The sequence below is a fragment of the Nicotiana tabacum genome, chromosome 17 (assembly GCF_000715075.1).
Source record: "Nicotiana tabacum cultivar K326 chromosome 17, ASM71507v2, whole genome shotgun sequence".
NCBI lineage: Eukaryota > Viridiplantae > Streptophyta > Magnoliopsida > Solanales > Solanaceae > Nicotiana > Nicotiana tabacum.
In genome coordinates this window covers 97,651,577-97,676,480 of record NC_134096.1, presented here as the reverse complement: position 1 = coordinate 97,676,480, position 24,904 = coordinate 97,651,577, and the positions used below count along the sequence as shown (strand labels likewise).

At 36.6% G+C, this 24,904-nt stretch overlaps 2 protein-coding genes and 1 pseudogene across 8 annotated transcripts; 2 read left to right on the top strand and 1 right to left on the bottom strand.

Annotated features, from left to right (window-relative positions):
* The first annotated feature begins 1,855 nt into the window (after positions 1 to 1,855).
* LOC107790530 (putative WRKY transcription factor 3) lies at positions 1,856 to 7,945 on the top strand (annotated as a pseudogene).
* A 1,675-nt stretch (positions 7,946 to 9,620) lies between these two features.
* Positions 9,621 to 16,808, top strand: LOC107790533 (protein IMPAIRED IN BABA-INDUCED STERILITY 1). Of its 5 annotated transcripts, none has more exons than XR_001649060.2 (10): positions 9,621 to 10,659; positions 12,000 to 12,284; positions 12,442 to 12,759; positions 12,976 to 13,203; positions 13,430 to 13,527; positions 14,878 to 14,977; positions 15,059 to 15,514; positions 15,746 to 15,869; positions 16,102 to 16,224; positions 16,378 to 16,808. XR_001649060.2 is itself a non-coding variant. In XM_016612464.2 (9 exons), the coding sequence occupies exons 1-9, from the start codon at positions 10,270 to 10,272 to the stop codon at positions 16,107 to 16,109; spliced, it is 2,007 nt and encodes a 668-aa protein (XP_016467950.1). In that variant the 5' UTR covers positions 9,621 to 10,269; the 3' UTR covers positions 16,110 to 16,808. The 5 variants fall into 5 exon arrangements, 1 of the variants encoding a protein (XP_016467950.1); XR_001649059.2 differs by having other exon boundaries at positions 16,350 to 16,808; XR_001649058.2 differs by having other exon boundaries at positions 16,102 to 16,261.
* A 1,906-nt stretch (positions 16,809 to 18,714) lies between these two features.
* Positions 18,715 to 24,128, bottom strand: LOC107790534 (protein ENHANCED DISEASE RESISTANCE 2). Of its 3 annotated transcripts, none has more exons than XM_016612465.2 (11): positions 23,817 to 24,075; positions 22,870 to 22,900; positions 21,927 to 22,269; positions 21,542 to 21,625; positions 21,057 to 21,137; positions 20,699 to 20,834; positions 20,446 to 20,608; positions 20,231 to 20,359; positions 19,638 to 19,832; positions 19,390 to 19,512; positions 18,715 to 19,040 (listed from the first exon to the last, which is right to left on the bottom strand). In XM_016612465.2, the coding sequence occupies exons 3-11, from the start codon at positions 22,177 to 22,179 to the stop codon at positions 18,927 to 18,929; spliced, it is 1,278 nt and encodes a 425-aa protein (XP_016467951.1). In that variant the 5' UTR covers positions 22,180 to 22,269; positions 22,870 to 22,900; positions 23,817 to 24,075; the 3' UTR covers positions 18,715 to 18,926. The 3 variants fall into 3 exon arrangements, with proteins under 3 accessions (XP_016467951.1, XP_016467952.1, XP_016467953.1); XM_016612466.2 differs by having other exon boundaries at positions 22,866 to 22,900; positions 23,817 to 23,958; XM_016612467.2 differs by lacking the exon at positions 22,870 to 22,900 and having other exon boundaries at positions 23,817 to 24,128.
* Between the last annotated feature and the right edge of the window lie 776 nt (positions 24,129 to 24,904).

Sequence of the window (24,904 nt, the reverse complement as noted above, 5' to 3'; positions counted from 1 at the left end):
ATTGACCACTTCCGACCAGGATCCGCACTCGGGGAAGGGAACCGGTTGACCAGTCTCGGGCTCGAGTTAGGCCCACCTGCCTCCGAGGCTGAACTTTTCTTCGGTACCTCTAAGTCACCTAACCTGGTGGCATCTTCCATGGCGGTGGAATCCATGCCGTAAAAAAAGTAGCGGAGGGGATCAATTGCTCCGCGGACCCCCTCATTGGGTCGTTCTTTCACCGTTTGGGCCTCGTTGTAAATAGAATCGGTAGACGAGGGTGACTCGGTAATGTCTATCACACCAAGTGCCTCCCCGCATCCTGGGAAGCCTCAGCGACGGCCTCCTCCTTGGCCTCCCTAGCCTGAGGAAGATTGGCCTCGTGGGTCTGTAGTTCAACGGCCACCTGCTCTTCGCGGGGCGACGGCTCGTAGGCCATAAAAACAAAAGGCTCTTCCCCATCGGACTCGTCCCTAAGCCAATAGAGCAAGTCCGAAGCTGGTGCTCGGGAGCTGGTGTTTTCCTTTGGCTTGCGCATCAAGTCTTCTCCTTGTTTTTTTTTTCTCTGAGCTCGGGGAACTCGGAGCCCTCATCCTTTTCCGCTATCCGTCTTGCCCCGGAGCAAGAGACTCAACAGGCAAGTCCTCGTCCCCGACCGGAGGCCTAAGCTCGACATTCTTAGGCAAACCTGCAAAATAAAGTAAAGGAGATAAGGACGCGATGTTAGAAGAAAAAGTTCAATACGACTTGTTTGGGAAAAGAACTTTATCATGGGAACGGGCCTCCCAACGGCCTTTTGAAAGTTTGTTCCATGAGCGCTCGGAATAGGGCATCTGTGACACAATGTCGTCGACCCACTCCTTGAGTTGAGGGATAGCATTCGGAACCCGAGCAAGGGCTACAACATAACAAGCACCGATAAGAAAAAGGAAGATAAGGCATAAAATCGACGCTTAAAGGGAATGCTTACGTGATGCATTACACTTTTCGGGGAACGACCTCCACTCGGCAGGTACCAGGTCGATGGTCCTCACTAGAACAAAACATCCTTGCTAACCCTGATCCTGGTCTTCGTCGATGCTCGAGAACGAGGCTTTGCTGGCCCGGCGTACTAGCTTTATCAGTCCCCCCTACCCCCACCCCGAAAGATTCGGGGACTATACAAGCGGAGTAGATGATCGATGGTAAACGAGCATCCATAAATTTTGTTCATAAAGAATCGGAGGAGGATCACGATCCTCTACAGTGATGGATGGATCTGTCCAAGGCATACATTATACCTCCTGCAAAAGTCTAAGATGACCAGGTCTATCGGGCCCAATGTGAAGGGATAAATGTAAACACTTAGATATCCCTCGACATGGGTGGTAATGACCTATTCGGGGTCGGGGACCACTATGTCTTTGTCGGCCCAATTGTAATCTTTTCGGACCGTGGGGAGGACATCTTCGGTAATTGAGCAGATGTATCTCGAGGCCTCTTCACGCCGACCCTGTATAGAAGAAGGCTTCTCAACCTTGAAGTCGTCGGTGACCGAACAACCACCGGGAATGAACATCTTCAAGGGGGGCTTTTCCGCCGGCTCATCAATAACTGTATCGGGGACGATCTCCTCGATCTTAGTGGTCAGTCTCGAAGAGGAAGGAGCATCCTTCTGAGGAGCAAATTTTGAGGTTTTTGCCATTGTTATGGAAGAAAAAGCTTGGAAAAGATGGAGAAAGATTGAAAGTTGAAAGATCAAACTTGTTGGATTGAGTAGGAGATGAGTAAAAGTTTTTGCAAAGTACTGAAGAATCTTGAGTAACAGAGGTAAAAACACTAGAAAGTATTGAAATCCTGAAGGTACGAAGGTAGAAGATTTGGTGTAAAGTGAAAAATGGACGGAGGAGGAGGTATTTATAGGAGTTCAGCGACGTTTCGCGTCCAGGAACGATCGACCGACCGGCGGCTGACATGCATTTAATTCCATTATGACATGACTGACGAGATGTTTCGAGTGTTTTGTCGTTTCTGCCGCGATGTGTCAAAGTAAGAATCGGGAGCTCATGTAGTTTTTTGTCATTTACTCACCGAAAAATGAGGGGACTATCTGTATACGGGTAAAACCGGGCTCATGATATATTCCGGTCTCCGATAAAATAGCCAAGCTCGAGACATGCTGACAGGGGACCGAAATTGAGGCAAAAGTCTCATCGAGTCAGAATCCGGGGGCATGACGCCCGCCCTCGAGAATATCGGGGTCATGGTTTGGAATCGGTTTTAGCCTTGAACGACTTCGAAGAACATTGTCAGGCAACCGAGCACAACCAACGAAAGTCATAATATCCGTGACCGGTCGGATATCACGGCGGAGATCTCGGCACGTATCGGTGAAGAACCGACAATTAGTTAATTAGAGGATTTTTTACCTTTTATAGAGTTGTACCTAGAGTAGAATTCCCCTACTATATAAAGTGGGTATGATAATTCATTAAGTAACTGTAACACGCATTCTAAAGCAATATATTATTATTTCTCTATTATTAGCTCCTTCTCTTGTTCATCAGTGCTGGCCATAGCGAGCCCGGATCGAGGGCGAATATTTTACTAAGGCTGAAACTATTCACTAAGGCTGAAACTATCCCCCTTGTGTGGTTTGAATCCATCTTATCTTTGTTTGTTCAATTTGACTTAATATATCGCTTTGTATCAAATTAATTCGCGTATCCTTAAAACCACTTACAAATTTAATTGTTATCCGATTTTGAGGGTAAACAATTATATAGCTCATTAACTAAATTCATACATTGGTGTGATGGTGCATTTTATAAATCTCTTCCAATATTGTTATATAGCTTGTGAGGTATGAATTTAGTTAATCATCGAGAAATAATTGCTTGGAAGAGTGTTAGATCGAGTGGATGAGCCTTGTAAGTTGTAACATCGTGGTATATCCCATTATTTTTAAAGAGTTTAAGTTTTACGAGAAATGCATAAATGTATTACACAATAAGGTTAAATTAAGTGGGCGTTTGGACATAAGAATTGTAATTTTTTTTTAAAAAAGTGATTTTTTTCAAGTGAAAATAGTATTTGAAAATCAATGGTATGTGGACACGAATAAAATTTTGGGTTGTTTTTGAATTCTTGTGAGTGATATGAGTGAAATTTTTGAAAAATAATTTTTTAGAGTTTTTCAAATATTCAAAAAATTTCAAAATTCATCTTCAAATGAAAATTGAAAATTTTAAGTGAAATTTTTTCGAGAAAAAATGAAAAAAATTTCATGGTCAAACGGGCTCTTATTAGAATAACAACATATAAGGACTCTGTAAAAATAGCATATGCTAGCCAGTTTTCGGACTGATAATTCAAAAATAGGCAGCGTTTGCAAAGTCATTGAAAAATAGCCACTATTTTGCTGCAACACGGACCGGTCCAGCATAATATACTGGAGATTGGTGCACCTGTGTATGAACTTCCAGCATATTATGCTGGAACTTCAACACGCGAAAAGTTCCAGCATAATATATTGGAGAGCCGCCCTCCACTGGATAACAATGCTTTCTGTAATTGTCATGCTCAAACTGGGAAGCTATGGATTCAGTCAGCTAAACTCCATCAAAATCCTGCATAAAATAAGGTATTATTTTTTACGGAGAGATAAGTTTTTATTTTATTGGAGACGGCGGAGCTAACCGAGAAGGGAAGGAGGATCGGAAGTCTTTCTAAAGCACCTATGTATGAACTTCCATCATATTATACTGGACCGATATATTATACTGGAACTGGAGTATATTATGCTGGAATATTTTCCGGATTTTGAACAGTATTTTCGTCCAAATTCATCTTTACATAAAAAATGACTAAATTTCAATTATATTTGAAACTGTAGCTATTTTTTAATTATTACTTGTAAATCTGGCTATTTTTGAATTTCTCCCTGTAACTCTTTATTGCAAATTTAATATTGTAATCTAGAAACTAGTGTAGAATAATAATTTACTTATATTCCGTCTTTCCCTCCAAGTCAGAACAATTATTGGTATCATATTACAAGAATAATTAACTGGAAGATCTGAAGATGGAGATGAGTGGTTGAGCAGTTAGCTTGTTTTCAACAAGTTAATAGTATAGTCAAACATTTGTTTCCCCCCTTTTGCTTTTAACCATATCCAGAAACCCTTACCTAGTTCCTAACGCACTCTTATCTCAGTCATACTCAACTACGGAAAGCAGCCGGCGTCCAGCGACCGGAGTCCGGCGAGATCCAACCTCCGTCACCCCTCGGCAGCGGCACTTTGTAGACCTATCTCTATAACTCCGTTAACTGTAAAGGTCTTCTTCACCTCTTTCTATTGACTAATATAGATTCGATTTATTTCAAGCATACTTTGACTTTGATTCGTTTATGATTTCTGTTTTTCACAAATTAGTAGGACCTAGGATTCCTATTTATGTGAGCTCAATTATAAATACTACCACTAATAATGATAATTAAGTATTTATTTGTATAATTGTATTAAACAAACATGGAAGCATCTCTCTTTGGACTGCCATTGTCAATTTTATGGGATTAATTTAATTAATAATCATATTCTCTTAGTACTAAATCCTATAGCATTATTACTACAATTTAGAATTCAATGTCTTATTTACTTGTGAAGTTTACTCTAACAGTCTGACTTTATTTGTTGCTACTGCTACGGTAGAAAGAGCATTCTCATTAAGGGAGCACATAAAAAATGAACTGCGAAATAGTATTAGTGATGCATTTTTAAATGATTGTTTATTTTGATACATCGAGATGGAAGTAATTGCAAATCCAAGCAATCATACTGTTTTTTACCATTTTTAGAAAATGAAAGCCTGTCGAGCTCAAGTATGAATAGATGATGTACTTTTGTTATATTTGTACTAAACTAATGATATTCAATAGTTTGAATTTTGTACCTTTCTCATAAGTTATCATAATCTTTAAGTTTTAAAAGAGTTGCACTCCAAACTATTTAGCTTGTAATTGGCAGATGTAGATCTAGGATGTTAACTTGATAGGTTCAACATTTAAGGTTGTTCGCATTCAACTCATTTAAAATTATGACTTTAGATATAATATTTGTTTAAATTTTGGTGGGTTTTCACATAAATATCCATACTCTGCGTCGACGGCAAAGCACTGAATGCGCCCCTGGTAATTGGCATGTCTAAAATAAGTCGACATAGTCTTAGAGTAGACAAAGGTCTTGAGTTCAAATCTCGCCATCACCCATATATCCAAAAAAAATGGGAGAAGATATTTTAGATTCCTAGCAAAATTTTCTTCATTGTTCGACACCTAAATTTTGGGATGTCCCAGTTTTGGGCTTTTCCATTGTTAGAAGAGACTATTCCTACATAAATAGTCTATGAATTACGATGCACCCAATGGTTGGTTATAGAAATAGTTAACTAAAAGTCATCTAATTACATTGGCATCATGTTGTTACTTATGATATTTCAAGGCTTTGCAGTGTCCCTATGGAATGTGACACCAGCAGGCTCTAGCACATGTTACAGCAAAGCCTGCATTTTCTAGTTCTTACATGCACATGCAAGCCGAAGATCAGTGTTCCTCTCAGGTGGCTTCAGCAGAAGCATTAGGACATGAGTTGTCGACTGATCCAAAGGAATCTTCTTTGCAGGTAAAGGGACCTCTGCAAACTAGGTTGGATAACAAACCATCAGACAAGCAAAGTAAGCAGTTTGAACTGCCGGAGGTTTCTCAATCTGAGAACATGACATCCTTTGGTGCTCTCCATAAACCAGCTTGTGATGGTTAGAACTGGAGAAAATATGGCCAGAAGATGGGTAAGGCCAGTGAATGCCCTCGGAGCTACTATAAGTGCACACATCTCAAATGTCTAGCGAAGAAGAAGGTTGAGCGATCCGTTGATGGTCACATAACTGAGATCACATATAATGGCTGGCACAACCATGAACTTCCTCAACCAAGCAAAAAAAGAAAGGATGGTTCTGCTTTGAATGGTACAGACTGCTCGGAAGTTCGGCCTGACATTCGCACGCATGATAGGACAGTAGTGAATGGCTCAGATGTGTCTTCCCCTTCTCGTCCTGACCAGGTTTCAACCCAATTGGCATCTCTACTTCTTGTGAAAAGAAAACGTGCTGAAACCAAAAACTATTTGATAGAAGTAGACGAGGGACATGATGAACCAGATGCGAAGAGAAAGTGAGTTCTCCTTTCATGAGCAATTAGTGCCCTATCCTTCTGTTATAAAACAAGAAGAGAAAATGTAGAGCAACAAAAGTAGGTACCTAATTCAGTTACTGTGACGCAGGAAGAAAGCAGTTAAGACACTAGCTTCATCACATGGCACAGTAGCTGGATCCAAGATTGTTCTGCCGACGAGAAGTGAAGTTGATGTTGTAAAGGACGGGTACAATTGGCGAAAATATGGGCAGAAGGTGGTAAAGGGAAATCAGAACCTAAGGTACTTATATATCTTCGACTGCAAGATTTTCTTCAATTTAATGTTAATTGCTGTTCTTTATGGAATTTGTTTTGCGTAATGTTTTATTATACTAAAGAACTTGTGTGTGCTTGCATCATGTATTTTGGTAAATGTCCAGGAAATGATGCTAGTTTATCTCCTTGTCATTTTCTAATATGCCAAAACCCATAGTTTATAATTTGCCTATCAGGATTTTACAAACTATAGTTCTGAAATAGATACAGTATGAAGTCTGACAGAAGATAAAACTTCCACCCTGTAGTTAAGAACATCACTTGCAATCAATCAGGCCATGTTTTCTGGCTCTGATGTATAATATTACTGAATAATGCTTCGAATTTTTACATTGCGTCATGAATATTTACAGCATAACGCTAATAATATGAACACATTGGATCTGCAGGGGCAAGTTGTAGGACAATCCTTTTTCAAATAATACTAAAGGGAAGCTGTAAATATAGTTCTCTTTGAAGTTGTGGATCATCAATTTTTTTTGAATTCATGGATTTGATGCTTGTAAACATTATGTGATGTTTTTAATGACGTCTGGGCTAACACAGTCCTAGTATCCTAAAGGTTAGGTTTGCTTCCTGTTCACCAAACTAGATTTCTTGATTCTTGAGCTCATGTTTATGACATGGATGATAACTGTCCCTTCTAAGCTAATTATTTGCTTTTGCTTGTTTCTCTTTCCTTTTTTCATGTGTCCTAGTTGCTATTACAAACTCTTATCCAGAAAATCTGGTCGGCATCAAGAAATAGAAAATGTAAGTGCGGTTCAGATGGAAATAATAAGAAAGTGGATCCTGGTTGTAAGAAGCCCATCTGATTTGCCCGCTCATGATGCTATTTTAATTTTGAACTTGAAGAATTTGATGGTAATATTTCAATATTGGTTTTTGTGATTATTAACTTGGCTTTTGTTGTTGAAACATATTGGTCAATGAAAGATAATCTGCTATGTCTGGTTACAGGATTATGCCATGCACTATAGGATAGGGCCGTGGAAAAATTACCATAATACTTCCTTTTCCCTGTTCTGGGGAATATGTTTGTTTTATTTTGTATTCTGTGAAAATACCATCACATGTAAATTTAATGGTGTAGAGTCGGGATTTAGCGCTCTTGAATCCTGAGTGTATTATGTGGCTAGAGTCACCAGAGGAAAAATTAACACTGACAAGTTTCTGTACGAAACAGGAAGTACTGGATGTATGAATTTTGTATGCGAAAGCATGTGGCAGAATTTAGAAATCCTTATATATGGATCCGATAGAAACAAACAAGTGTTATAAGATCTTTTGGAGATTAGAATTAGGTGCTACCGTCAGCCGCAATATCTCGTTTAAGCACCTGCTAGTTCTTTGTCCTCTCATCATATGATTTCACTTGTTACTGTTGAACATTTTTAAAACATACGTCTTCTCCTGAACTGTTCGCTTATTTGACGTATCCCCTTATGCTTCCAAACATGATATACAGGGATTATTATCGGTGCACATATCCTAAATGCAAAGTACGCAAACAAGTCTTGAGGGCTTCAACTGATCCAAAAGCAATAACAACCTACAAAGGCGAGCATAATCATGATACTCCCGCTTATAAAACCCAGCAAAGATACTTAGCGTTGAGAAAGTAAGGAATGGTTATTTTGGAGGCCTTCAGTTCACAAATATTTTGGGTTTCGGAAACAACAATGAAATACCCGTGTGTGAAAGGATTGCAGCGTAAGTTTCTTTAAAAAATTAAAGTAATAAAGGATGCGGAGTAGGGTCATGCGAGCGATGTATTGACCATTATTTATATTGTTAGAGTAAAAAAGGGTAGTATAGTTTGTCCTTGTCATTGAAGCTTCTTGAGGTCAGCTTCAAACTCTAGACCAGCAGAGTACAGGAGCTGATTCAAGCAAAGTTGCCAACTTTTGATACCATTTAAATATGAACTTATATTTGGTTTGCATCTCTTTATTAATAGCTGATTCTATTTTTGCTTTTCAGTTATTCCGCGTAAGGATGAGAATGTCATGGAACCAAGTATATCTACGAGCAAAATTATGGGTCTCTTAAAGTTGTGGGCTTTGCCTCTCAGAAGGGATATAATATGCTTTCTAATTTTATAACCAATAAATCTGCCTGGTCGTGGTTTGACCAGAGAAGCCACCTGGTGTTTATACACCCCAGTGAATGCAAAACATGTTTTTTCATATACACGTTTGTGACTCAACTCCAGTTAATTATTACATATTCTCACCTTAAAATTATCACTTAACAATGGTGGATTAATTAATATGATTTGTATAACCATCAGGTGCGAGTAAGCTTTTACTTTTCCCAGCGCTCTATCGTACAAAAAAGATGTACATATCCTGGGTCCTGAAACGTGGGAAACTTATTCCTATGCGAGGCCTAAGATCATGGTCAACCTCTAAGACAGATTTGCCTTTGATAGATAGCACACATGAGAAAAGAACAAACAAGTTGAAAAGGGAGGGTTTATTCATTCAGTCTATATAACGAAGTAATATCCTTGATATATGCAATATTGTTTGTGTAGCTCATTAGCTAAATTCATACATCCGTGTCATGGCGCGTATTATATTGTAATTCTCCCGAGTAAGGTTTTGACATCCTCCCCTTTAACCCCATGCGGTGCCAAATGAATGAAGATGCTTGGGACTAAACACATTTCCTTTACTTAATAGGACTTAGTAACGATGTTGGCATATGGTTGTTGAATCACCTCATTGCTTGATTTCCTTTGTGGAGTGTATACCAGCCGGGTTATGATGTGTGAATTTAATTAATTACTGGGAAATAATTGCTTGGAAGAGTGTTATATCAGTGTAGATACCTTGTAACATGGTGGTATATCGCTTCATTTTCAAAAAATTAAATAAGTTTTATGTATCGGAAGTGCAAGAATTCTTCTACACAATAAGGTTAAATTAACCTATAGCAACATTATGTAACTTCATACTAAAAAATAATATGATAATCTAGAAAATAGAAAAATAATTTGCTACAACCAGTTAAAATTATACTGAGAGTAAAAAAATAGTATTGTCCTTGTATATTACATAAATCCTTTCCAAACCACCCGTAGTTGGAAAGAAATATAGTAAGAGCGTCATGCCTTTCTGTCTTTCGTCCAAGTCTGAAAAATTATTTTGTACAAATGATTACTCAATAATCTGAAGATAGAGATGAGTGGTTGAGCAGTTAGTTGGCTTTGTTTGTTCACACTCTTCTTGAACCAGCAGCTCACCAGCACACGACCCCATCTCCCTCCTAAAGAAAAAGAAAACGAACTCCTAACGGCTACATTTCACCTACGCGCCAATTTGCCTCTTTCTCTCTGCATGTAAATAAATCTCAGTTTCGTAAAATGGCGTATATGAATTGGTCGCAACAGAAAACACAAAGACAAAACTGAAAAACAAAAAGAAAAAGCAGATGATGATTCTTATTTGGACCCACAAACACAACCCACACAAATGTTAATTGTACTACTGATGTTTTCTCTTTCTCCTTTCTCTGTTGTTCCCCTGCTTTCGCACCTCTCCGCACCAACTCTAATTTCTTGGCTTTCAAAAAAAATCCCTTTTTTCCTCCTCTCCGCATATCTCGCAAAATTAAAATTCCCCATTTGATGAATAGAATTTCCTCCTCCGCAAATCTTTGAACTCTTTTCCAAATGAACAATCTTTTTACGCAGACCCAATGAGCTAATGTAGAGATCCTTTTTTTTATTACTATTTTCACCTCCCTTTGACCCATTTTCTCTATCCGGGTTATGGGTCATGGGTTGCGTCAGCTCCAAGCAAGCCACGTCCCATTCCCCGGTCCACGATTCATCGTCGGTGACTGTTGTAGACAATGGCGATCATTTATTGCATATAAAGGCAGCTGGATTTGCCCCATTGGAGAAGATCAAAGAGGAGCCTGATAAAGAAGGGGAGGATAATTCTGTCCACCGCAGCCGATTCTCTGGGAATTTGAGGAGAGCCTCCTCCTCCTCCAAAAAAGGGGCTAATTCTGAAAAAAGGGCTACTTTTAGCATTAAATTTGGGAGGTTAAATGAAGGTGAACATTTGGCTGCCGGTTGGCCAGCTTGGCTTACTGCCGTTGCTGGTGAAGCCATTGAGGGATGGGTGCCTCTTCGATCGAACATGTTCCAGAAATTAGAAAAGGTAAATCAATTATAGCTTCAACGGAAAGGCTCAATCGGCAATGCCATAAAAACAAAAAAACAAAATTTCCGGTATTATATGTTGGGCAATTTTTACATTCCTTAAATGCTACTACATTAATCATTTACCCCCCCCCCCCCCCAATTTTTTCTGGTTTTGAATGAGTTTAAATGGAGCTTGTTTTGTGACTGAGGGTAGTTGTTGTTTGTTGTTATTTTATGATCCTTATTCTTCTTGTCGTTTCTTTTGTTATGTGGCCAAGTTCCCAGCTTTTTGAAGGTTTTGATAGTTAAAAAAACTAGCACAAATCCTAGTTGAACTTGCAAATTTTAGCTTCATTGGATATATTAAGAAGTGCAAATAGTTTATGATAATTTTTCATCATACGCATTTGTATTCATGTTTGTGTATGCAGCATAAAAGAGTTATCCTTTCAGTATCTTCAAGCAACTCTAGCATATGCCAATTATAGATTAGGTATTAGTTCAAGTCATTGTCTCCTACTTTACTGCAATCAATCATGTAAGGAAGCTAATGGATTCAGCTCTAAGAAATAATGATGAACTCTTAGGCATCACTAATGAAGTTAGACTGCTAGATAGCCATGTTGCGGTAAAAGGAATAGAACCCCCTGGAAGAAACTATCTAGAAATTACTGATTCTTGTACTTATTGATAAGAACCTGAAGTAATAGCCCTATTCTTTTAATAAATAGTAATGAACGACTCGCATTTATTTCAAGACTAAAAATTTCTCAGCTTCATCGTACTTTGACTATGTTTACGCTGGTGTCATCCTATCATTATCCTCCTCCTTTATTTGGGTTTAAGATTTGGTGTGTTTTCAAACTCACATAGGTAAGGTTATCTACTATTGGGAAAAGGAGCAGTTGGATACAGAGGATTCTTATGGTCAATGTTAACTAATTCGGGAAGGCATAGTAGATTAATTGAAACTTCGCGGCTGTTCCATCGAGGTGATTTTGGAAGAATAATTTTCTGAGAGAAATGCTGTGCCACCTCATGCTTAATCATTAGTTCATACTCAATCTTCAGCCTTTAAATTTGATTATATGTTACCTCTGAAGAAAGAAAAGCTTATAGTCAGAGTTGTTAAATCTGAAAGAAAACCGGAGAGAGATAGATTCGACTCTGAGTTGGGATTTAGGTGATATGGTTTATATTGAGGGATTTAACTGCCTATTTAGGCCTTGACTGTCTAGTTTGAGATTAGCTTTGTCACTGGCATTAGGACTGGTAATTTGTAATTGTATATCATCACCCTACTAATGTAAATTATTTTCTTCTTACGAAGATTTTTTCTGCTTTCAACATCTATAGATTGGACAAGGTACATATAGCAGTGTTTACCGAGCACGTGATATCGAAAGTGGTAAAATGGTCGCCCTAAAGAAGGTGCGATTTGACAATTTCCAACCGGATAGTGTCAGATTTATGGCACGAGAAATTGCAATTCTCCGCAAACTTGACCATCCAAACATCATGAAGCTGGAGGGGATAATCACTTCTCGGTTATCATGTAGCATCTACCTTGTATTTGAGTATATGGAACATGACCTCTCTGGATTATTATCATGTCCTGACATCAAATTTACTGATTCACAGGTTTGTTCATCTTTGATGATGTCTCTCTAGCATTAATTCGGTGTTAAGATCACTGTTTGTGTCTATATCTTGTCTTTCAAAAAGGAAAAAAGAAAAAACAGAATTGTAAGAAGATTCTGCTTGTTTATCTCTGAATTTATATTTTGCATGGAAGTAGATCAAATGCTACATGCAGCAGCTACTGAGCGGACTAGAGCATTGCCATTCACGAGGCATAATGCATCGGGATATTAAAGTTTCCAACATTTTGGTAAACAATGAAGGAATTCTGAAAATAGCAGATTTTGGTCTTGCAAATTTCCTTAGTTCGAGGCACAAGCAACCACTGACCAGTCGTGTGGTTACATTATGGTATCGACCTCCTGAACTTCTGTTGGGATCAACAAATTATGGGGTCACCGTGGATTTGTGGAGTGTCGGTTGTGTTTTTGCAGAACTCTTTTTTGGAAGGCCTCTCCTGAAAGGGAGGACCGAGGTCAGTAGTTTTCAAAAATCTTCTTTTGAATTTGATAATATACATCTCTGTGGAAGTTGCAAAATGGGACATGACTAATAAATAGTGTTAAATTAATATGGCTGAAGTCTCCCAAAATGATATAAAATGATTAAAAAGTTCTCCTATATCGAATGCCTTGTAATATCACTGTTTCTGGTCAATTGTGAAAAGTTTCTGTTTTTGTTTATCCTTCAGGTAGAGCAACTGCACAAAATTTTCAAACTCTGTGGTACCCCCCCTGATGATTACTGGAAAAAGTCTAAACTTCCACTTGCAACTATGTTTAAGCCCAAGCAACCATATGACAGTACCCTCCGAGATAGATGTAAAGAATTACCAAAAACTGCTGTGAACCTTATTGAAACACTTCTTTCAATAGATCCTTATAAACGTGGAACTGCTTCATCTGCTCTCAATTCTGAGGTAAGCTTTAACAAAGACAGCAGTATATGAGTTTTTATCTCACTGGAAAATTTCCATTTTGACTGAGTCACCTTTTTTGTTTTTTTTTTTCTTTTAGTATTTTGTTCCTCTTTGGTATTAATGAAGTTTCTACTTTGAGTATTTTCAGTTTAGTTCTTAAGCATATCAATTTTTAACCTGGTTCTTTAATTGCTAACTTCCTGGTTCAACATTCACCTTTTTTTAGTATTTCAATACAAAGCCTTATGCTTGTGACCCGTCAAGCCTGCCTAAGTACCCACCGAACAAGGAAATTGATGCCAAGTTCCGAGAAGAAGCGCGAAGGTGAATTCTTTATTATTATTATTATTATTATTAGAAAGGATTTTACTGCATGTGGTTGCATAAAATCATTGCCTAGAGGGTGTTTGGCTAAGCTTATAAGCTGGTCAAACTTGCTTATAAGCATATTTTGGCTTATCTACGCGTTTGGTAAATATCCGAGTGCTTACAAGCCAAGTGCTTATAAGCCAAAATCAGCCATAATCATAAGTTGGTCACCCCCAACTTATGGCTTTTTAGCTTATAAGCACTTTTAGTTTGACCAAAGTTTTTACTAGTTTATCCTTAATAATATTTTTTAATTCACAAAATATTTTTCCCAAAATAAATTTCCTAACTTTACCTTCATTTCATATTCGTTGTTCATCCTTTTCTTTACAAATGAACTTTTTAAATTATAATCTTTTGTGAAGTTTTAAGGATATTTTAGTCATTTTAACAAACATAACAACGCGTGTTATCAAAGGCGAAAAGCGTAAAAGAGCTCTAAGGTCCGTTGGGGCTTTAAGCGCAAAGAGCAATTAAAGCATGGGCTTTAATGAAAAAGGCGCAATTGGAGAAAAAGTAAAAATATGTATATGCAATCCAAGACCAATAATTATAAGCATGAATAACAAATATATGGACAAAGAAATTGAAAAAAATTACGATAAAGTAAAATATCAATTGTTTAGTGTCACATTTTCAGGATTACACTCATGAGTAAGGAAAAGTATGCCTTAGAGCCTTGACGTGACACTGATGCACCCAAAGCGAGGCGAAGCGCTCAACATATTTTGAGCCTCGCTTCAAGGCGTAAGCGCGCTTTAAGCGCGCCTTTGACATCACTGAATTAGCAGCTTATCAACACTTTTCTACCAAACACATCAACTGCTTATTGTTAGTTTCAGCACGTCTATCCAAACACGTGAATGCTTATTTAAAATATCAGTTTCAGCACTTAGAAATGTTTTTCAGCACTTCAAACTTATCAGCTATTTATAATCAGCTAATCCAACGGGCACCTAGTCCCTGGATGGGACAGAAAGACAATAAAGGCCAAATAACAATATCTGCATTTGCTTGCACTAGTCGATAAAACTTAAAGAAAAGAAGAAAAAAAAAAAAAAGAGCATGATGTTTGTCTGTCATTCACTGCTTTGAGCATTAGTTAAATGCTGTATTTCAAAGTTATCTCGACAACCTAACCAAACATATCATTAACGGGCTTTAAGTGAGTTGGCTAGATCTAACGAATTAAATTTGTACATCTCATCCATCTCCTATATATTTTTGTAACAGTGCACCTTTCATGACTTTGCATTTCTCTTACCATCTTTAAAAGCTTAATTTGAAGGAGTGTTTCATTTTCAGAAAGAGAGCCAGTTCCACTGCACAAGCATCTGAAACTTCAAGAAAATCCCGGAAAGCTCTCCAAGAACCAAGCAGTTTCTGCAAAGTGGTTCCATCAGAGGTTTCTGTCTCATCTCACAGACACTCATTCACATTTCCTCTTTGATGGTATATTGAGAAAGTCTTCTTTGTACTTTTGAAGGAAGTTGAGGCCAATGTTCATGGTTCTCGTAGAAACCACGGTGGTAGTGTTCACATTTCTAAAGGAAGACGAGCTACCGTCTCACGGATATCAATGAAACCATTGTATGACACTGTGTCAGAAGTTTCTCAAATGACTGATGAATCTCAAGGGGACAGCACCATTCTTTCTGTCTCTGTGCAAATGCCAGAATCGAGTGGTTTTGCATGGGCCAAAAGAGGAAAGCAGGATTCTGCAACGACAAGGCTATATCCACCTGCCAATTCAACAAGTCAAAAGTTAAGTACCGTAGATCCTTCTGGTGTACTGCACGCTGAGGATACCTGGGACTCAAACATGCAGGATAATTATGAGCTTTTAAGTAGGGCCCACACTGTCAAACATTCTATCCATAGGCAACATGGTCATCATGAACGATCAGATTCGTTTGACTCGTCTGATCAGGAACCGTCAGTGGTAAGTATACTTCCTCTAACTTAGCAACTTCAAATAAGTGGTGCTGGCTAAAACTTTTTGTGTTTGCTTCTTAATGCCCATAGGAGGGGTTCTCTTCTATTTTTTTGCAACTTTTAGTATTTTCATTTTTCAACATCCACATATAAAAATATGACTTAGTGAAAATATCTGTTCGTCAACTTTTGTTTACATCTTGGTGTTATGGTCGGTGATCTCTCTGAAATGGACCAGGATTACAATGGCCAACAAGGTAGGGTTGCGTACTCGGGGCCCTTGTTATATCAGTCCCAGAAGTTTGATACCAAGCAGGATAGTCAATCTCGAAAAGCCGGTCATAGGTCCCGGTTTTATAGAGGTAAATTAAATCCTGCATCTGGCAAATTCTCTTTATAAATGTCGAGAAACTATTTTCCGTTGCATCAACTAGACATTTTCCAGTCACCTACTATAATAGAACATTGCTTTCTGCAGAACTTGCCTCATACTACCCTCCTCAGACCCCACTGGTGGGATTATACTGGATTTTTTGTTGTTGTTGTTGTTGTTTTCTGTAGAACTTATACCGGGTTTGTTTTTTGTTGCTGCAGATTTATAAATGGAATGATCCGGCATGGCTTAACTAGTGAATTTTGAGGGTAGACTGACTTTGTAGCTCTCTCTTATCAGTACCTCCTTGGATTATCTGTTTCGTGCTCACAAGTTGATAGACAGTTGAGAAATACTATCTCCGGGTCCCCATTTTTATATGTACCGTCTCCTGAAATACCTGCTTACTGTCTACATACCATTTTGATGCAACATTTTTGAGGTTTCTTGTTTCTGCACTATGATACAGGCAGTTATTTTTCTCACAAAATCTTCAGGGAATCCGGCGAAAAAATCATGCATAAGAAATATAAATGCAAGTTCACATCATAGAGATCAGAATTCAGATGGAATAGCCAGAATATTGATGCTCAGAGTGGTTTGCGAATTTGGAGATTTCATTAACAGGTTGGAGAACATTAACATGCTCCCCTATTAATATCCAACCTGATTTTATAATTCTCCTTGTTTTTCTTTTAACTTTTCCTTTTATTCTTTTTTTTTTTTTGTAATTTTTATTTTACACGTTTAGCTCATTTGTTATCAGCATTCACGTTTTTTTGTTCTTTATTTTTTATCTTGTGTATAGATGCCTTGGGCTTAGAGGGAATGTTATATAAAGTGTTTATATTCTATACTATCTCTGTACATATGCATACTCCCAAGAAGAAAATGAAAAAATAGTGCAACAAAAAAGGATGTTTATAAACCTCTTACACATTCTGCGTTTGAAACTTACACGCATTATATGTGGATATGTTATCTATTGTTTAATTTGTAGTTCTCTAAATAACCAATATTTGCGAATTCATAATTGAATTTTGGGGAAGTTCTAGTTCATGCTAACGATCTAGTATCTACTGCATTTTATTTATTTATTTGTTTGTTTAATTCCCATGATTTTTCGTCTTACTTGATAGATAGGTACCGGACATAGGATAGAAAATAGAAAAAATAAAAGGCATTGGAGGATCTTGTATAGTCTAGTGCGCAAAATCTTATATTTTTAATCGAACTCATGTCAATCAACTTCAATTTTAAATAATATTACTTTTGAGTCGACTACGGCAGCAATTAGATTATGATATATTTAATTTTAAACAGTACCAAGTTTGATTATATAAAGTCATTATGTCACATAGTATTCATTTATTCACGTTTTCAACTTTTTATAACTTAGTCATAATTACTACGAAATATACCATATCATGTTTTAAAAAAATTGATAACTTTATGACAGATCGACTAATATTTTGACATAATAGTGTCCGTCATCAGTTGGCCTTGTAAAACTAGAAAAACTTAAGTTTATAGACTTATGTTTATTTTACTCAATAGATCACATACTTTTAGTTTGTCAAAAATGACTTTTTGATGTATCATTTCACATAATATAGTACCATTTGTATCATTATATCTACGGAAGTGATGTTCATTTTAATTAGAAATTGTAATTGTATTCTTCTCGTTACCCTCCTCTCATGTATTTCTGAATACCAAAAGGTGCTTCTTTGGGTTAAAAAAAATAGCATAAAGAAAAGAATCTGCACGTTGTAGGCCTCTTAAGGGGAAAAGTAAAAAAAATGAAAATTCAAAATTAATTGATGGCAAGACTAGGTCCTCATATTTTCATACCTAGCAAAGATGGACAATCTTCTACATATAGAATCCAAAATATTAACACAAAAGGAAACCTCAAATGGCTTCGACTCACGTTTTCTCTTATCAAAAGTTAGAATTTCAACAGGTAATCAACCTCTTTTAAAGCATAAAATGTTTTTTTTCAAGATAATAGGCAATACCTCATTATATTGGCAATGTCAAAAGTTTATCAATATTCTGAATTTTGGTTTTCTCATCCCTATTTGTATGCTAGAGCTGTCGGGAAGAGAAAGAAAGAAAGCAGATGACGCTCATTTTTGTTTAGTTTTTCATGTTCATCAACTGTCTTAATGCCTCTTAGCAATAAAATTTTAAAAAATGCAAGTTCTGTTTTTTGGGATCTTTACACAAATAGCTGGCCATATTTACTGTTTACTTTTTTTTAACGTTGATTGTACACAATTATGCACATATAATACACAAATTATGCATATATTACACCTCAACTGGCTATTTTTTGTTTAATTGCTGGGTGGGCTGCTATTTGGATTAATTCTTCAAAAAAAAAATTAGGCTACTGAGATTGAAATGAAAACCATCTTTTTTGAAAACTTGGTAACCATATGAGGGCACAAGTCGAATTATAATGTTTTATGTTATGAGTTCGATTCTAAAAAGTTTCTAAGGTAGGATAAATAAATAAATAGAGTTAAAGGGTAGACTCTGTTTTGAGGCGTGTCTAAATCAATTAAACAAAGTAGATTAACATCCTATTTAAGTGCAAATAGTTTGTAGTTGTACTAGTCCTAAGATATAATGAATGGTTAATTCTCTTGGTAAGCACACAAACAATAGACTTGGATTTTAGAACACTCAATTGCCTTCTCAAATATGTACAGTATATCAAAGTAAACGTACGTGATAGTGGTTTATATTATCAAATTATGTTTAAGGTAAATGTAAAAGTCTGTTTATGGAGATGATCAGTTAAAAAAATCTGGTATCTTACAGAGTTACAGAATCAACATGATCACCTTTTAATTTCATCTTTCAGAATACAATTCTTATTCTTTTCTTATACAATATTCTTTCTTGTCTTAATATACAAAGTTCGAATTGCTTGATCATAAAGGGACCATTTGAAAACTCCCCCATACAACATGCATGCAGGTATCGATATATAACGTGAAAACCCTCTTCACAATTGATTGTATTATTATGGACATTAATCTTCCTCAACGCTCATAAGTGTTGGAATTTGTCCATGATCAACAAAATCAATCTTGTTTAACCTCACACAAGCTAGCACTTTCTCTGGCAGTTCCTCTGGCTTTTGTGCCTGTGAGATTTAGTGAATACGCGATGAGAGCACATCATTTATAAGGTAAAAGCATCAGCTCATTTTCTATTTTTAAAGAACAAGAAACTAGAAGGTTTTAAGTTAAATACAGTGACATTCACGATCAGAGTATGCTCAGTATGTGATAGCATGTTAGCGGAGGCACAGCCAGAATTTGAATTCTAGGACATTGACCTCAAGTGTTAGTAACTGGATTCGAGGTTTTCGATTAATGTTTATCATATAGATTCACTTTTAATTACCTTATATGTGACCTGATTGTGTAGACTTCGTTTACACTGCCATCATATGGAATATAAACTCAACTTAACGTAGAATAGCAAGAAACCTGAATTGTTAGACCAAGATCCAGTATTCCATGCTGTAAACGATCTCTGAAAGCATCGAGTCCCCTTCTTGCTATGTAGCTGAAGCGATGAATGTCAAGATCAATCTCAAAGTAATTCGGGCCCTGCAATTAACAGAGAACAGATAAATAGAATTCATTAATTCTGCTGTTCAAGAACAGCTAGCTGGACATTGCTAAACTGACTTATAAACTAAAGCGATAGACTAAGCAAATCACAGAATATCCACCTGATAAAAGCTGTGTTGAGGGCGGGAAAGCACAGGCTTCTCGTTGTAACTATTCAAGAGCTTCCTTTCAGTTGAACTGGAAACAAGCTCTTCTGGATTAACCACCCCAACCATTATTTTCAACCTCTCTCTGAAAGGAACTATTGAATCTTTTGCAAATCCTTTAACCTTCTCGGTATCATCATCAATGAATCTCTGTCACACAAGCCAGTAGAAAGGAAAATTAAATCAGGAAGCAAGTTGCAGTGTTTCTCTCCCTATCGCCCAGTTCCACTAGAAAATAAACGGCTTAGAGGGTCACCACATTTTCAGGAAAAGAATAACCCATGTAGGGGCGGAGCTAGCCCTTCGGATATGGGTTTGGTTGAACCCAGTAACTTTTGTCCAAACCTTGTATTTGTCTTAAAAAAATTATTGAATTATGCACAAATTATTAATTTAGAACCCAGTAACTTAAAAGAATTAGAATACTGAACCAATAAGTTTCCAATCCTGGCTCCGCCCCATGTCAATTAAATTTTGCTTTAAGGAAATCCAAGAACTAATATTTTGTTATGGTGGAGATTTTGCTTGAAAAAGTTGACATAACCAACCTTAATGCTGTCCTGAAACTGGGGAGAGATGTCTTTCTCTAATGTTTCAGAAAGTTTAAAATATAATACAAGGCTCAGGCCTTCACCGTCAGCATCACCAATGAACATTGGAGCAGGATAAGTAGGTAACTGTACAGGAGCAAATTTATTTCATTAGCATAGCATATCAATAGATATTTTCTTTCCTTTGGGGGGGAGTGCGTTCTGTCATATACCTGAATGTTGACAATCAGTAGAGCAGGTAATTTTCCATCTCCCTTTATAGAAGGAAGTTCAATATGTTGGGCAATGTGACTGATCTTTCTTGAGCACAAAAATAAATCAACCCCAATTGGAGTATAAGGAGACGCATTTGGAGCAGGTGATTTTTTCTTATCTCTGCAATGCAAAGGAACAAATGTATAACATTCAATTATGAAATTGCCTTGGCACTAGTTAATTGACAAAAAATGCAAGTTAAGAGCATACGTGAAAAAACTATCGCTGCGAAGCTTAAAGGTAGAGGGCTCAATCTCAGACCAACTTCCTGCTATTGGCTTTTCTTCTGTACAACGAGGAATAATGAGCCCAGCTCTGGGACGCAAAAGATATTTTCTTGGTGCGCCTACAAGAATACCATTATGATTAATGAATCGTTACCTTTGCATTAGTTTTTCCATCTTTCTTTACATTCCAGAAAAGGAAATTAAACACGACAGTATCATGTAAGTACGGTTCTTAGACTACAAAATAATCAGGATTCAAATACCGAAAATGTGAAGTTTCAAAACGGGCTCAATTCAAATACAGCAGAATAATGACTAATGGAAAGTCACGAGGTACTTACGAAATCCACTTTTTTCTTCTTCAACAGATGTTCTCAGAGAGAGCCTTATAATTGTTGATTTCTTTACTTGAGAAACTCGACCTGAATTTGATGCACTAATGATCGTCATTGAAATGCATGAAGTAATCAGATTTGCAGACTATGATATGCAACAAAGAGAGTGAACATATGTACATAAGATTGAGAAGGGTATAGACTAAATTAGATATATTGATCTAAATGATTATAAGAAAACTTTGGGAGCTAAAGTTTGTGTAGCAAAAGTAATCCCAAGGATATTAATCATACAGAAATTTCCACAAAAGATAAGACGAAAAAGCCCGTCCCATGAATCATGAAAGCTAAAAGAAAGGGACAAGAACTAGTTAATTATCAAACTATCTATTCATAATTAAGCCAGGGGTAAATAATAAGATGTATTATTACTCCTTACACTGGACAAGTCATTGACTACAAGTAAAAAGCAAAGATACTGAAGTGCTTACCTCCATGAACACTACTGAATTCATCATCTGAGTCAGACTCAAAAATGCTGACTGTGTCAAACCATGCATCTTCCTGGCAAAGAACTGCAAACAGGTAAACCTTTTATTATTACAAGTCTTAGTTAAATGATCTGATTGCCAGTTGCTCAAACCAACTAAACTCCTTTCGAAATGCGTTGGAGACAATGAACATTCACTTTGTCAAAGCACCAAAATATACTTACAGCAGGATATATTATTCAGACACTACAGCTATCGGTCAATGAACTATATATTTGTCCATCAACAAAATAAGAACTCGCAGTTGATATGGTTTATAAGAAAAACTTCCTATCAATCATAAACATGTAATAAGGTTCAAAATAAACGCAGAGAGATTGCATACCATTGGAATCTATTTGACTATGGTGCCATTCCAACTGAGTAACATGGAATTTAGAACTGGAGCACTCAGATCTTCTGCAGGTTGTGGTTTTGTGTACAAACTCACTAACAGCAATATCTGTTACCCGTGCTCCTGCATCACTGTTTCTTTTCGGAACAGAGCTTGAATTCTTTCCGTGGTACTTTCTAGGGCGACCAGGAAACTTCTTTCTCACTTTGATAGGTATTGCTGGAGTCGATACACAAGCACCCATTCCTCTGACTCAGATAACAAATCTCTCTGTCACTTGATACTATTCCATGCGAGACGCCACTTCCAAGTGGAACACGAGAAATAAGGATACCTGGCACGTGTAATGGAAAATTTGAAATGTGTGACTATAGTACTAGTACTCCAACAGATTACTACGCCTCAATCTCACACAAGTTGTGGTGCCTATATGCATGGCCGGTGCCAGGAGAGCTGAAGGGGGCTCATCGGAACCCCCTTCGCTTGCAAATTATTAGGTCAACATTATTTTTTATGTATATATAGTAGATGTTGAATCGCTTGACTTTTTCGAATGTTTACTTCTTTATATTTTTGGTTTCTGCCTCCGCCACTGCCCATATGAATTCTCACTGACCATGTGGCTTGTAGTACTATTATATCCCAAAGCATGAAATTTAGTACTTAAGTGACAATAATTATCAATCACAGGTATATGCATGACATTCACATAATTACTAAAGTTGAAAGGAGACATAAGAGTTGAATTTGGGGCCAAAATATAACGATTCTGAAATATATAGAAAAATTTAATTATCTGTACTGAGCACATAATTTTGCTCTAGTGGACTAAGAAAGTTAAAAGAGTATTAGAATCTTGAACTAATAGCAGGATATGTAAAATGGCCAGTTTCAGAAAAGTGAACAAAGCAAAAGAAGTGTCATTCTTACTCACAGTAAAAGTTCCAAAATTGTGCATCACCCGTCTGCAAATAAGCATTCAATAAAACCAAACATTACTTGGTCTTTATTTGGCAGTTCCAAATATCTCTTTAAGACAGGAAAAAAAGAAACTTTATTTCTGGCTTAAAAGCAGTGAAACCCAAAAGACAACTAAACAAATCCTATGAAAAAAGCTTCACTTCATGAGTCGTTTCATGTGATTGCAGATAGCATAACTAAAAAGAAAACGGAGAGATTACTGAAAAAGTGAGGACATAGAAACAAGATTACTAATTTACTACTATTCCGTATTAAATATAAATGACAAGATAAAGCTGCTTTCTTCCACTTTTTTCCTTTCATTTTAATCATTTGCCTTGCCTTTTCCAAAACGTTATATGCAGGAAAAAGAGAGGTGGAACTAATGAATATGAGATTGTGTTCACTTTCCGAGACTGATTCAAATAAAATATATGTCAAATCAGATACACTAAGAAAAAGATAGAAAAGAAGCAAATGGGTCACATCATAATTAGCAGAGGAGGACAAAATCCATAAAGGTAATGGATGTAGCGCACCCAAGCGGACAAATAAATAAATAAAACTCCTTAATTCTTAGAATAGGAAGAAAAAAAATATGCATTATGCGGAGAGAATAAGATGAGATGAAAGTGAAAGCAGAAAACGCCAAATAGGAAGAATTTTTTTATTTTAAAAAACAGATACTAAATGAAAATAGGTAACCAAGATGAAAACAAAAAACCAAAATGGCAACAATCTATGAATCAGCAGACTTTGGAAACAAGCGTCAACCGAAGGAAATAAACTCCTATGTGAAACCATGAAATTCAAAAGCACCCATCTTTAAGCAGAAGGAAAACACGAACAGAAAATGAAGAAGCAATATATAAATATAAAAAATAAATATTTTTTCATTCGACAAAAAAAAAAACAAGGTACCTTAACCCGGTGGGATGCTGAAGAAAAAATGAAGAGGCGTAGCGTCGGCTCCCCCTGAATATGAAGAAGAAGAAAAAATAGAGGAACACAGAGAAGATAGAGGGAGGAGGAAGTGTGGGTCCGATACGTCTCGGATCCAAACACACTTCCGAACCTTCTCTGTTTACAAGTTGCTAGCTCTTGTGCTATTTATTTATATATATATACTGTATATGTATTATTTTTTTGGAATTTTTTGTTGGGTATATATATGTATTGGTGTTAGGATTTGATAGAGTGAATATATAGATAGAGAAACTTACACAGAGGAATGAGAAAAAACAGGAGGAAGACAAGGAAGATGAAGAGGAAGAGGAGGAGGGACGCAAACGTCCTTTCATGATTAATTTGTGTTTGTTTATTTTGTTACTACTGGCTCTTCCCCACCAAATCATTTAATTACTTGCCTCCCTCCATTTCTATTCTCTTTTTTCCTTTTTCTATTTAAATTTGAATTATATAACATTTTTGCATAGTCGGATCTATAATTTAAAATTTGTGGGTTTAATATTTTAATTTTTGTAAATTATTGGGTTTTAAATTAACAGATTGTATATATTTTAATATTTTTTTAAGACAAACATAAAGTTTGAAAGAGTTATTGGGTATAACCGAACCGTTTCGAAAGGACTAGCTCCGTCCGTGCATTTTGGTCACTAAAATATATTTTTGGTAGAGATCCTTTCCCAATGCAAAACAAAATTTGAAAATTTTAGAAACCAATGCTTTACATTTAATTTGATTGTATTGTCCGTCGACCACTTCATTAACTTTCACGGTCATTAGTTGGTAAGCTCGCTTACTTCATTAAAAGTTTCTACCAAACCAGTTTGGTAATTTGTTTTTTCTAGTAATTGATTTTCCACGAAATTTAGATGAATTAATTTCGTCTTATACTACTCACCAAACACGACGAAAATCAAAGCCATGCATGTTACAGGTTTTGTGATAAGAATAAAACCAAATACGGGTATTAAAGAGATTGAAAAGTTCTACGCTTTTATTTAAAGACAGATTTAGATTTGAAAATTGGTCAATTAAGAGTGAGT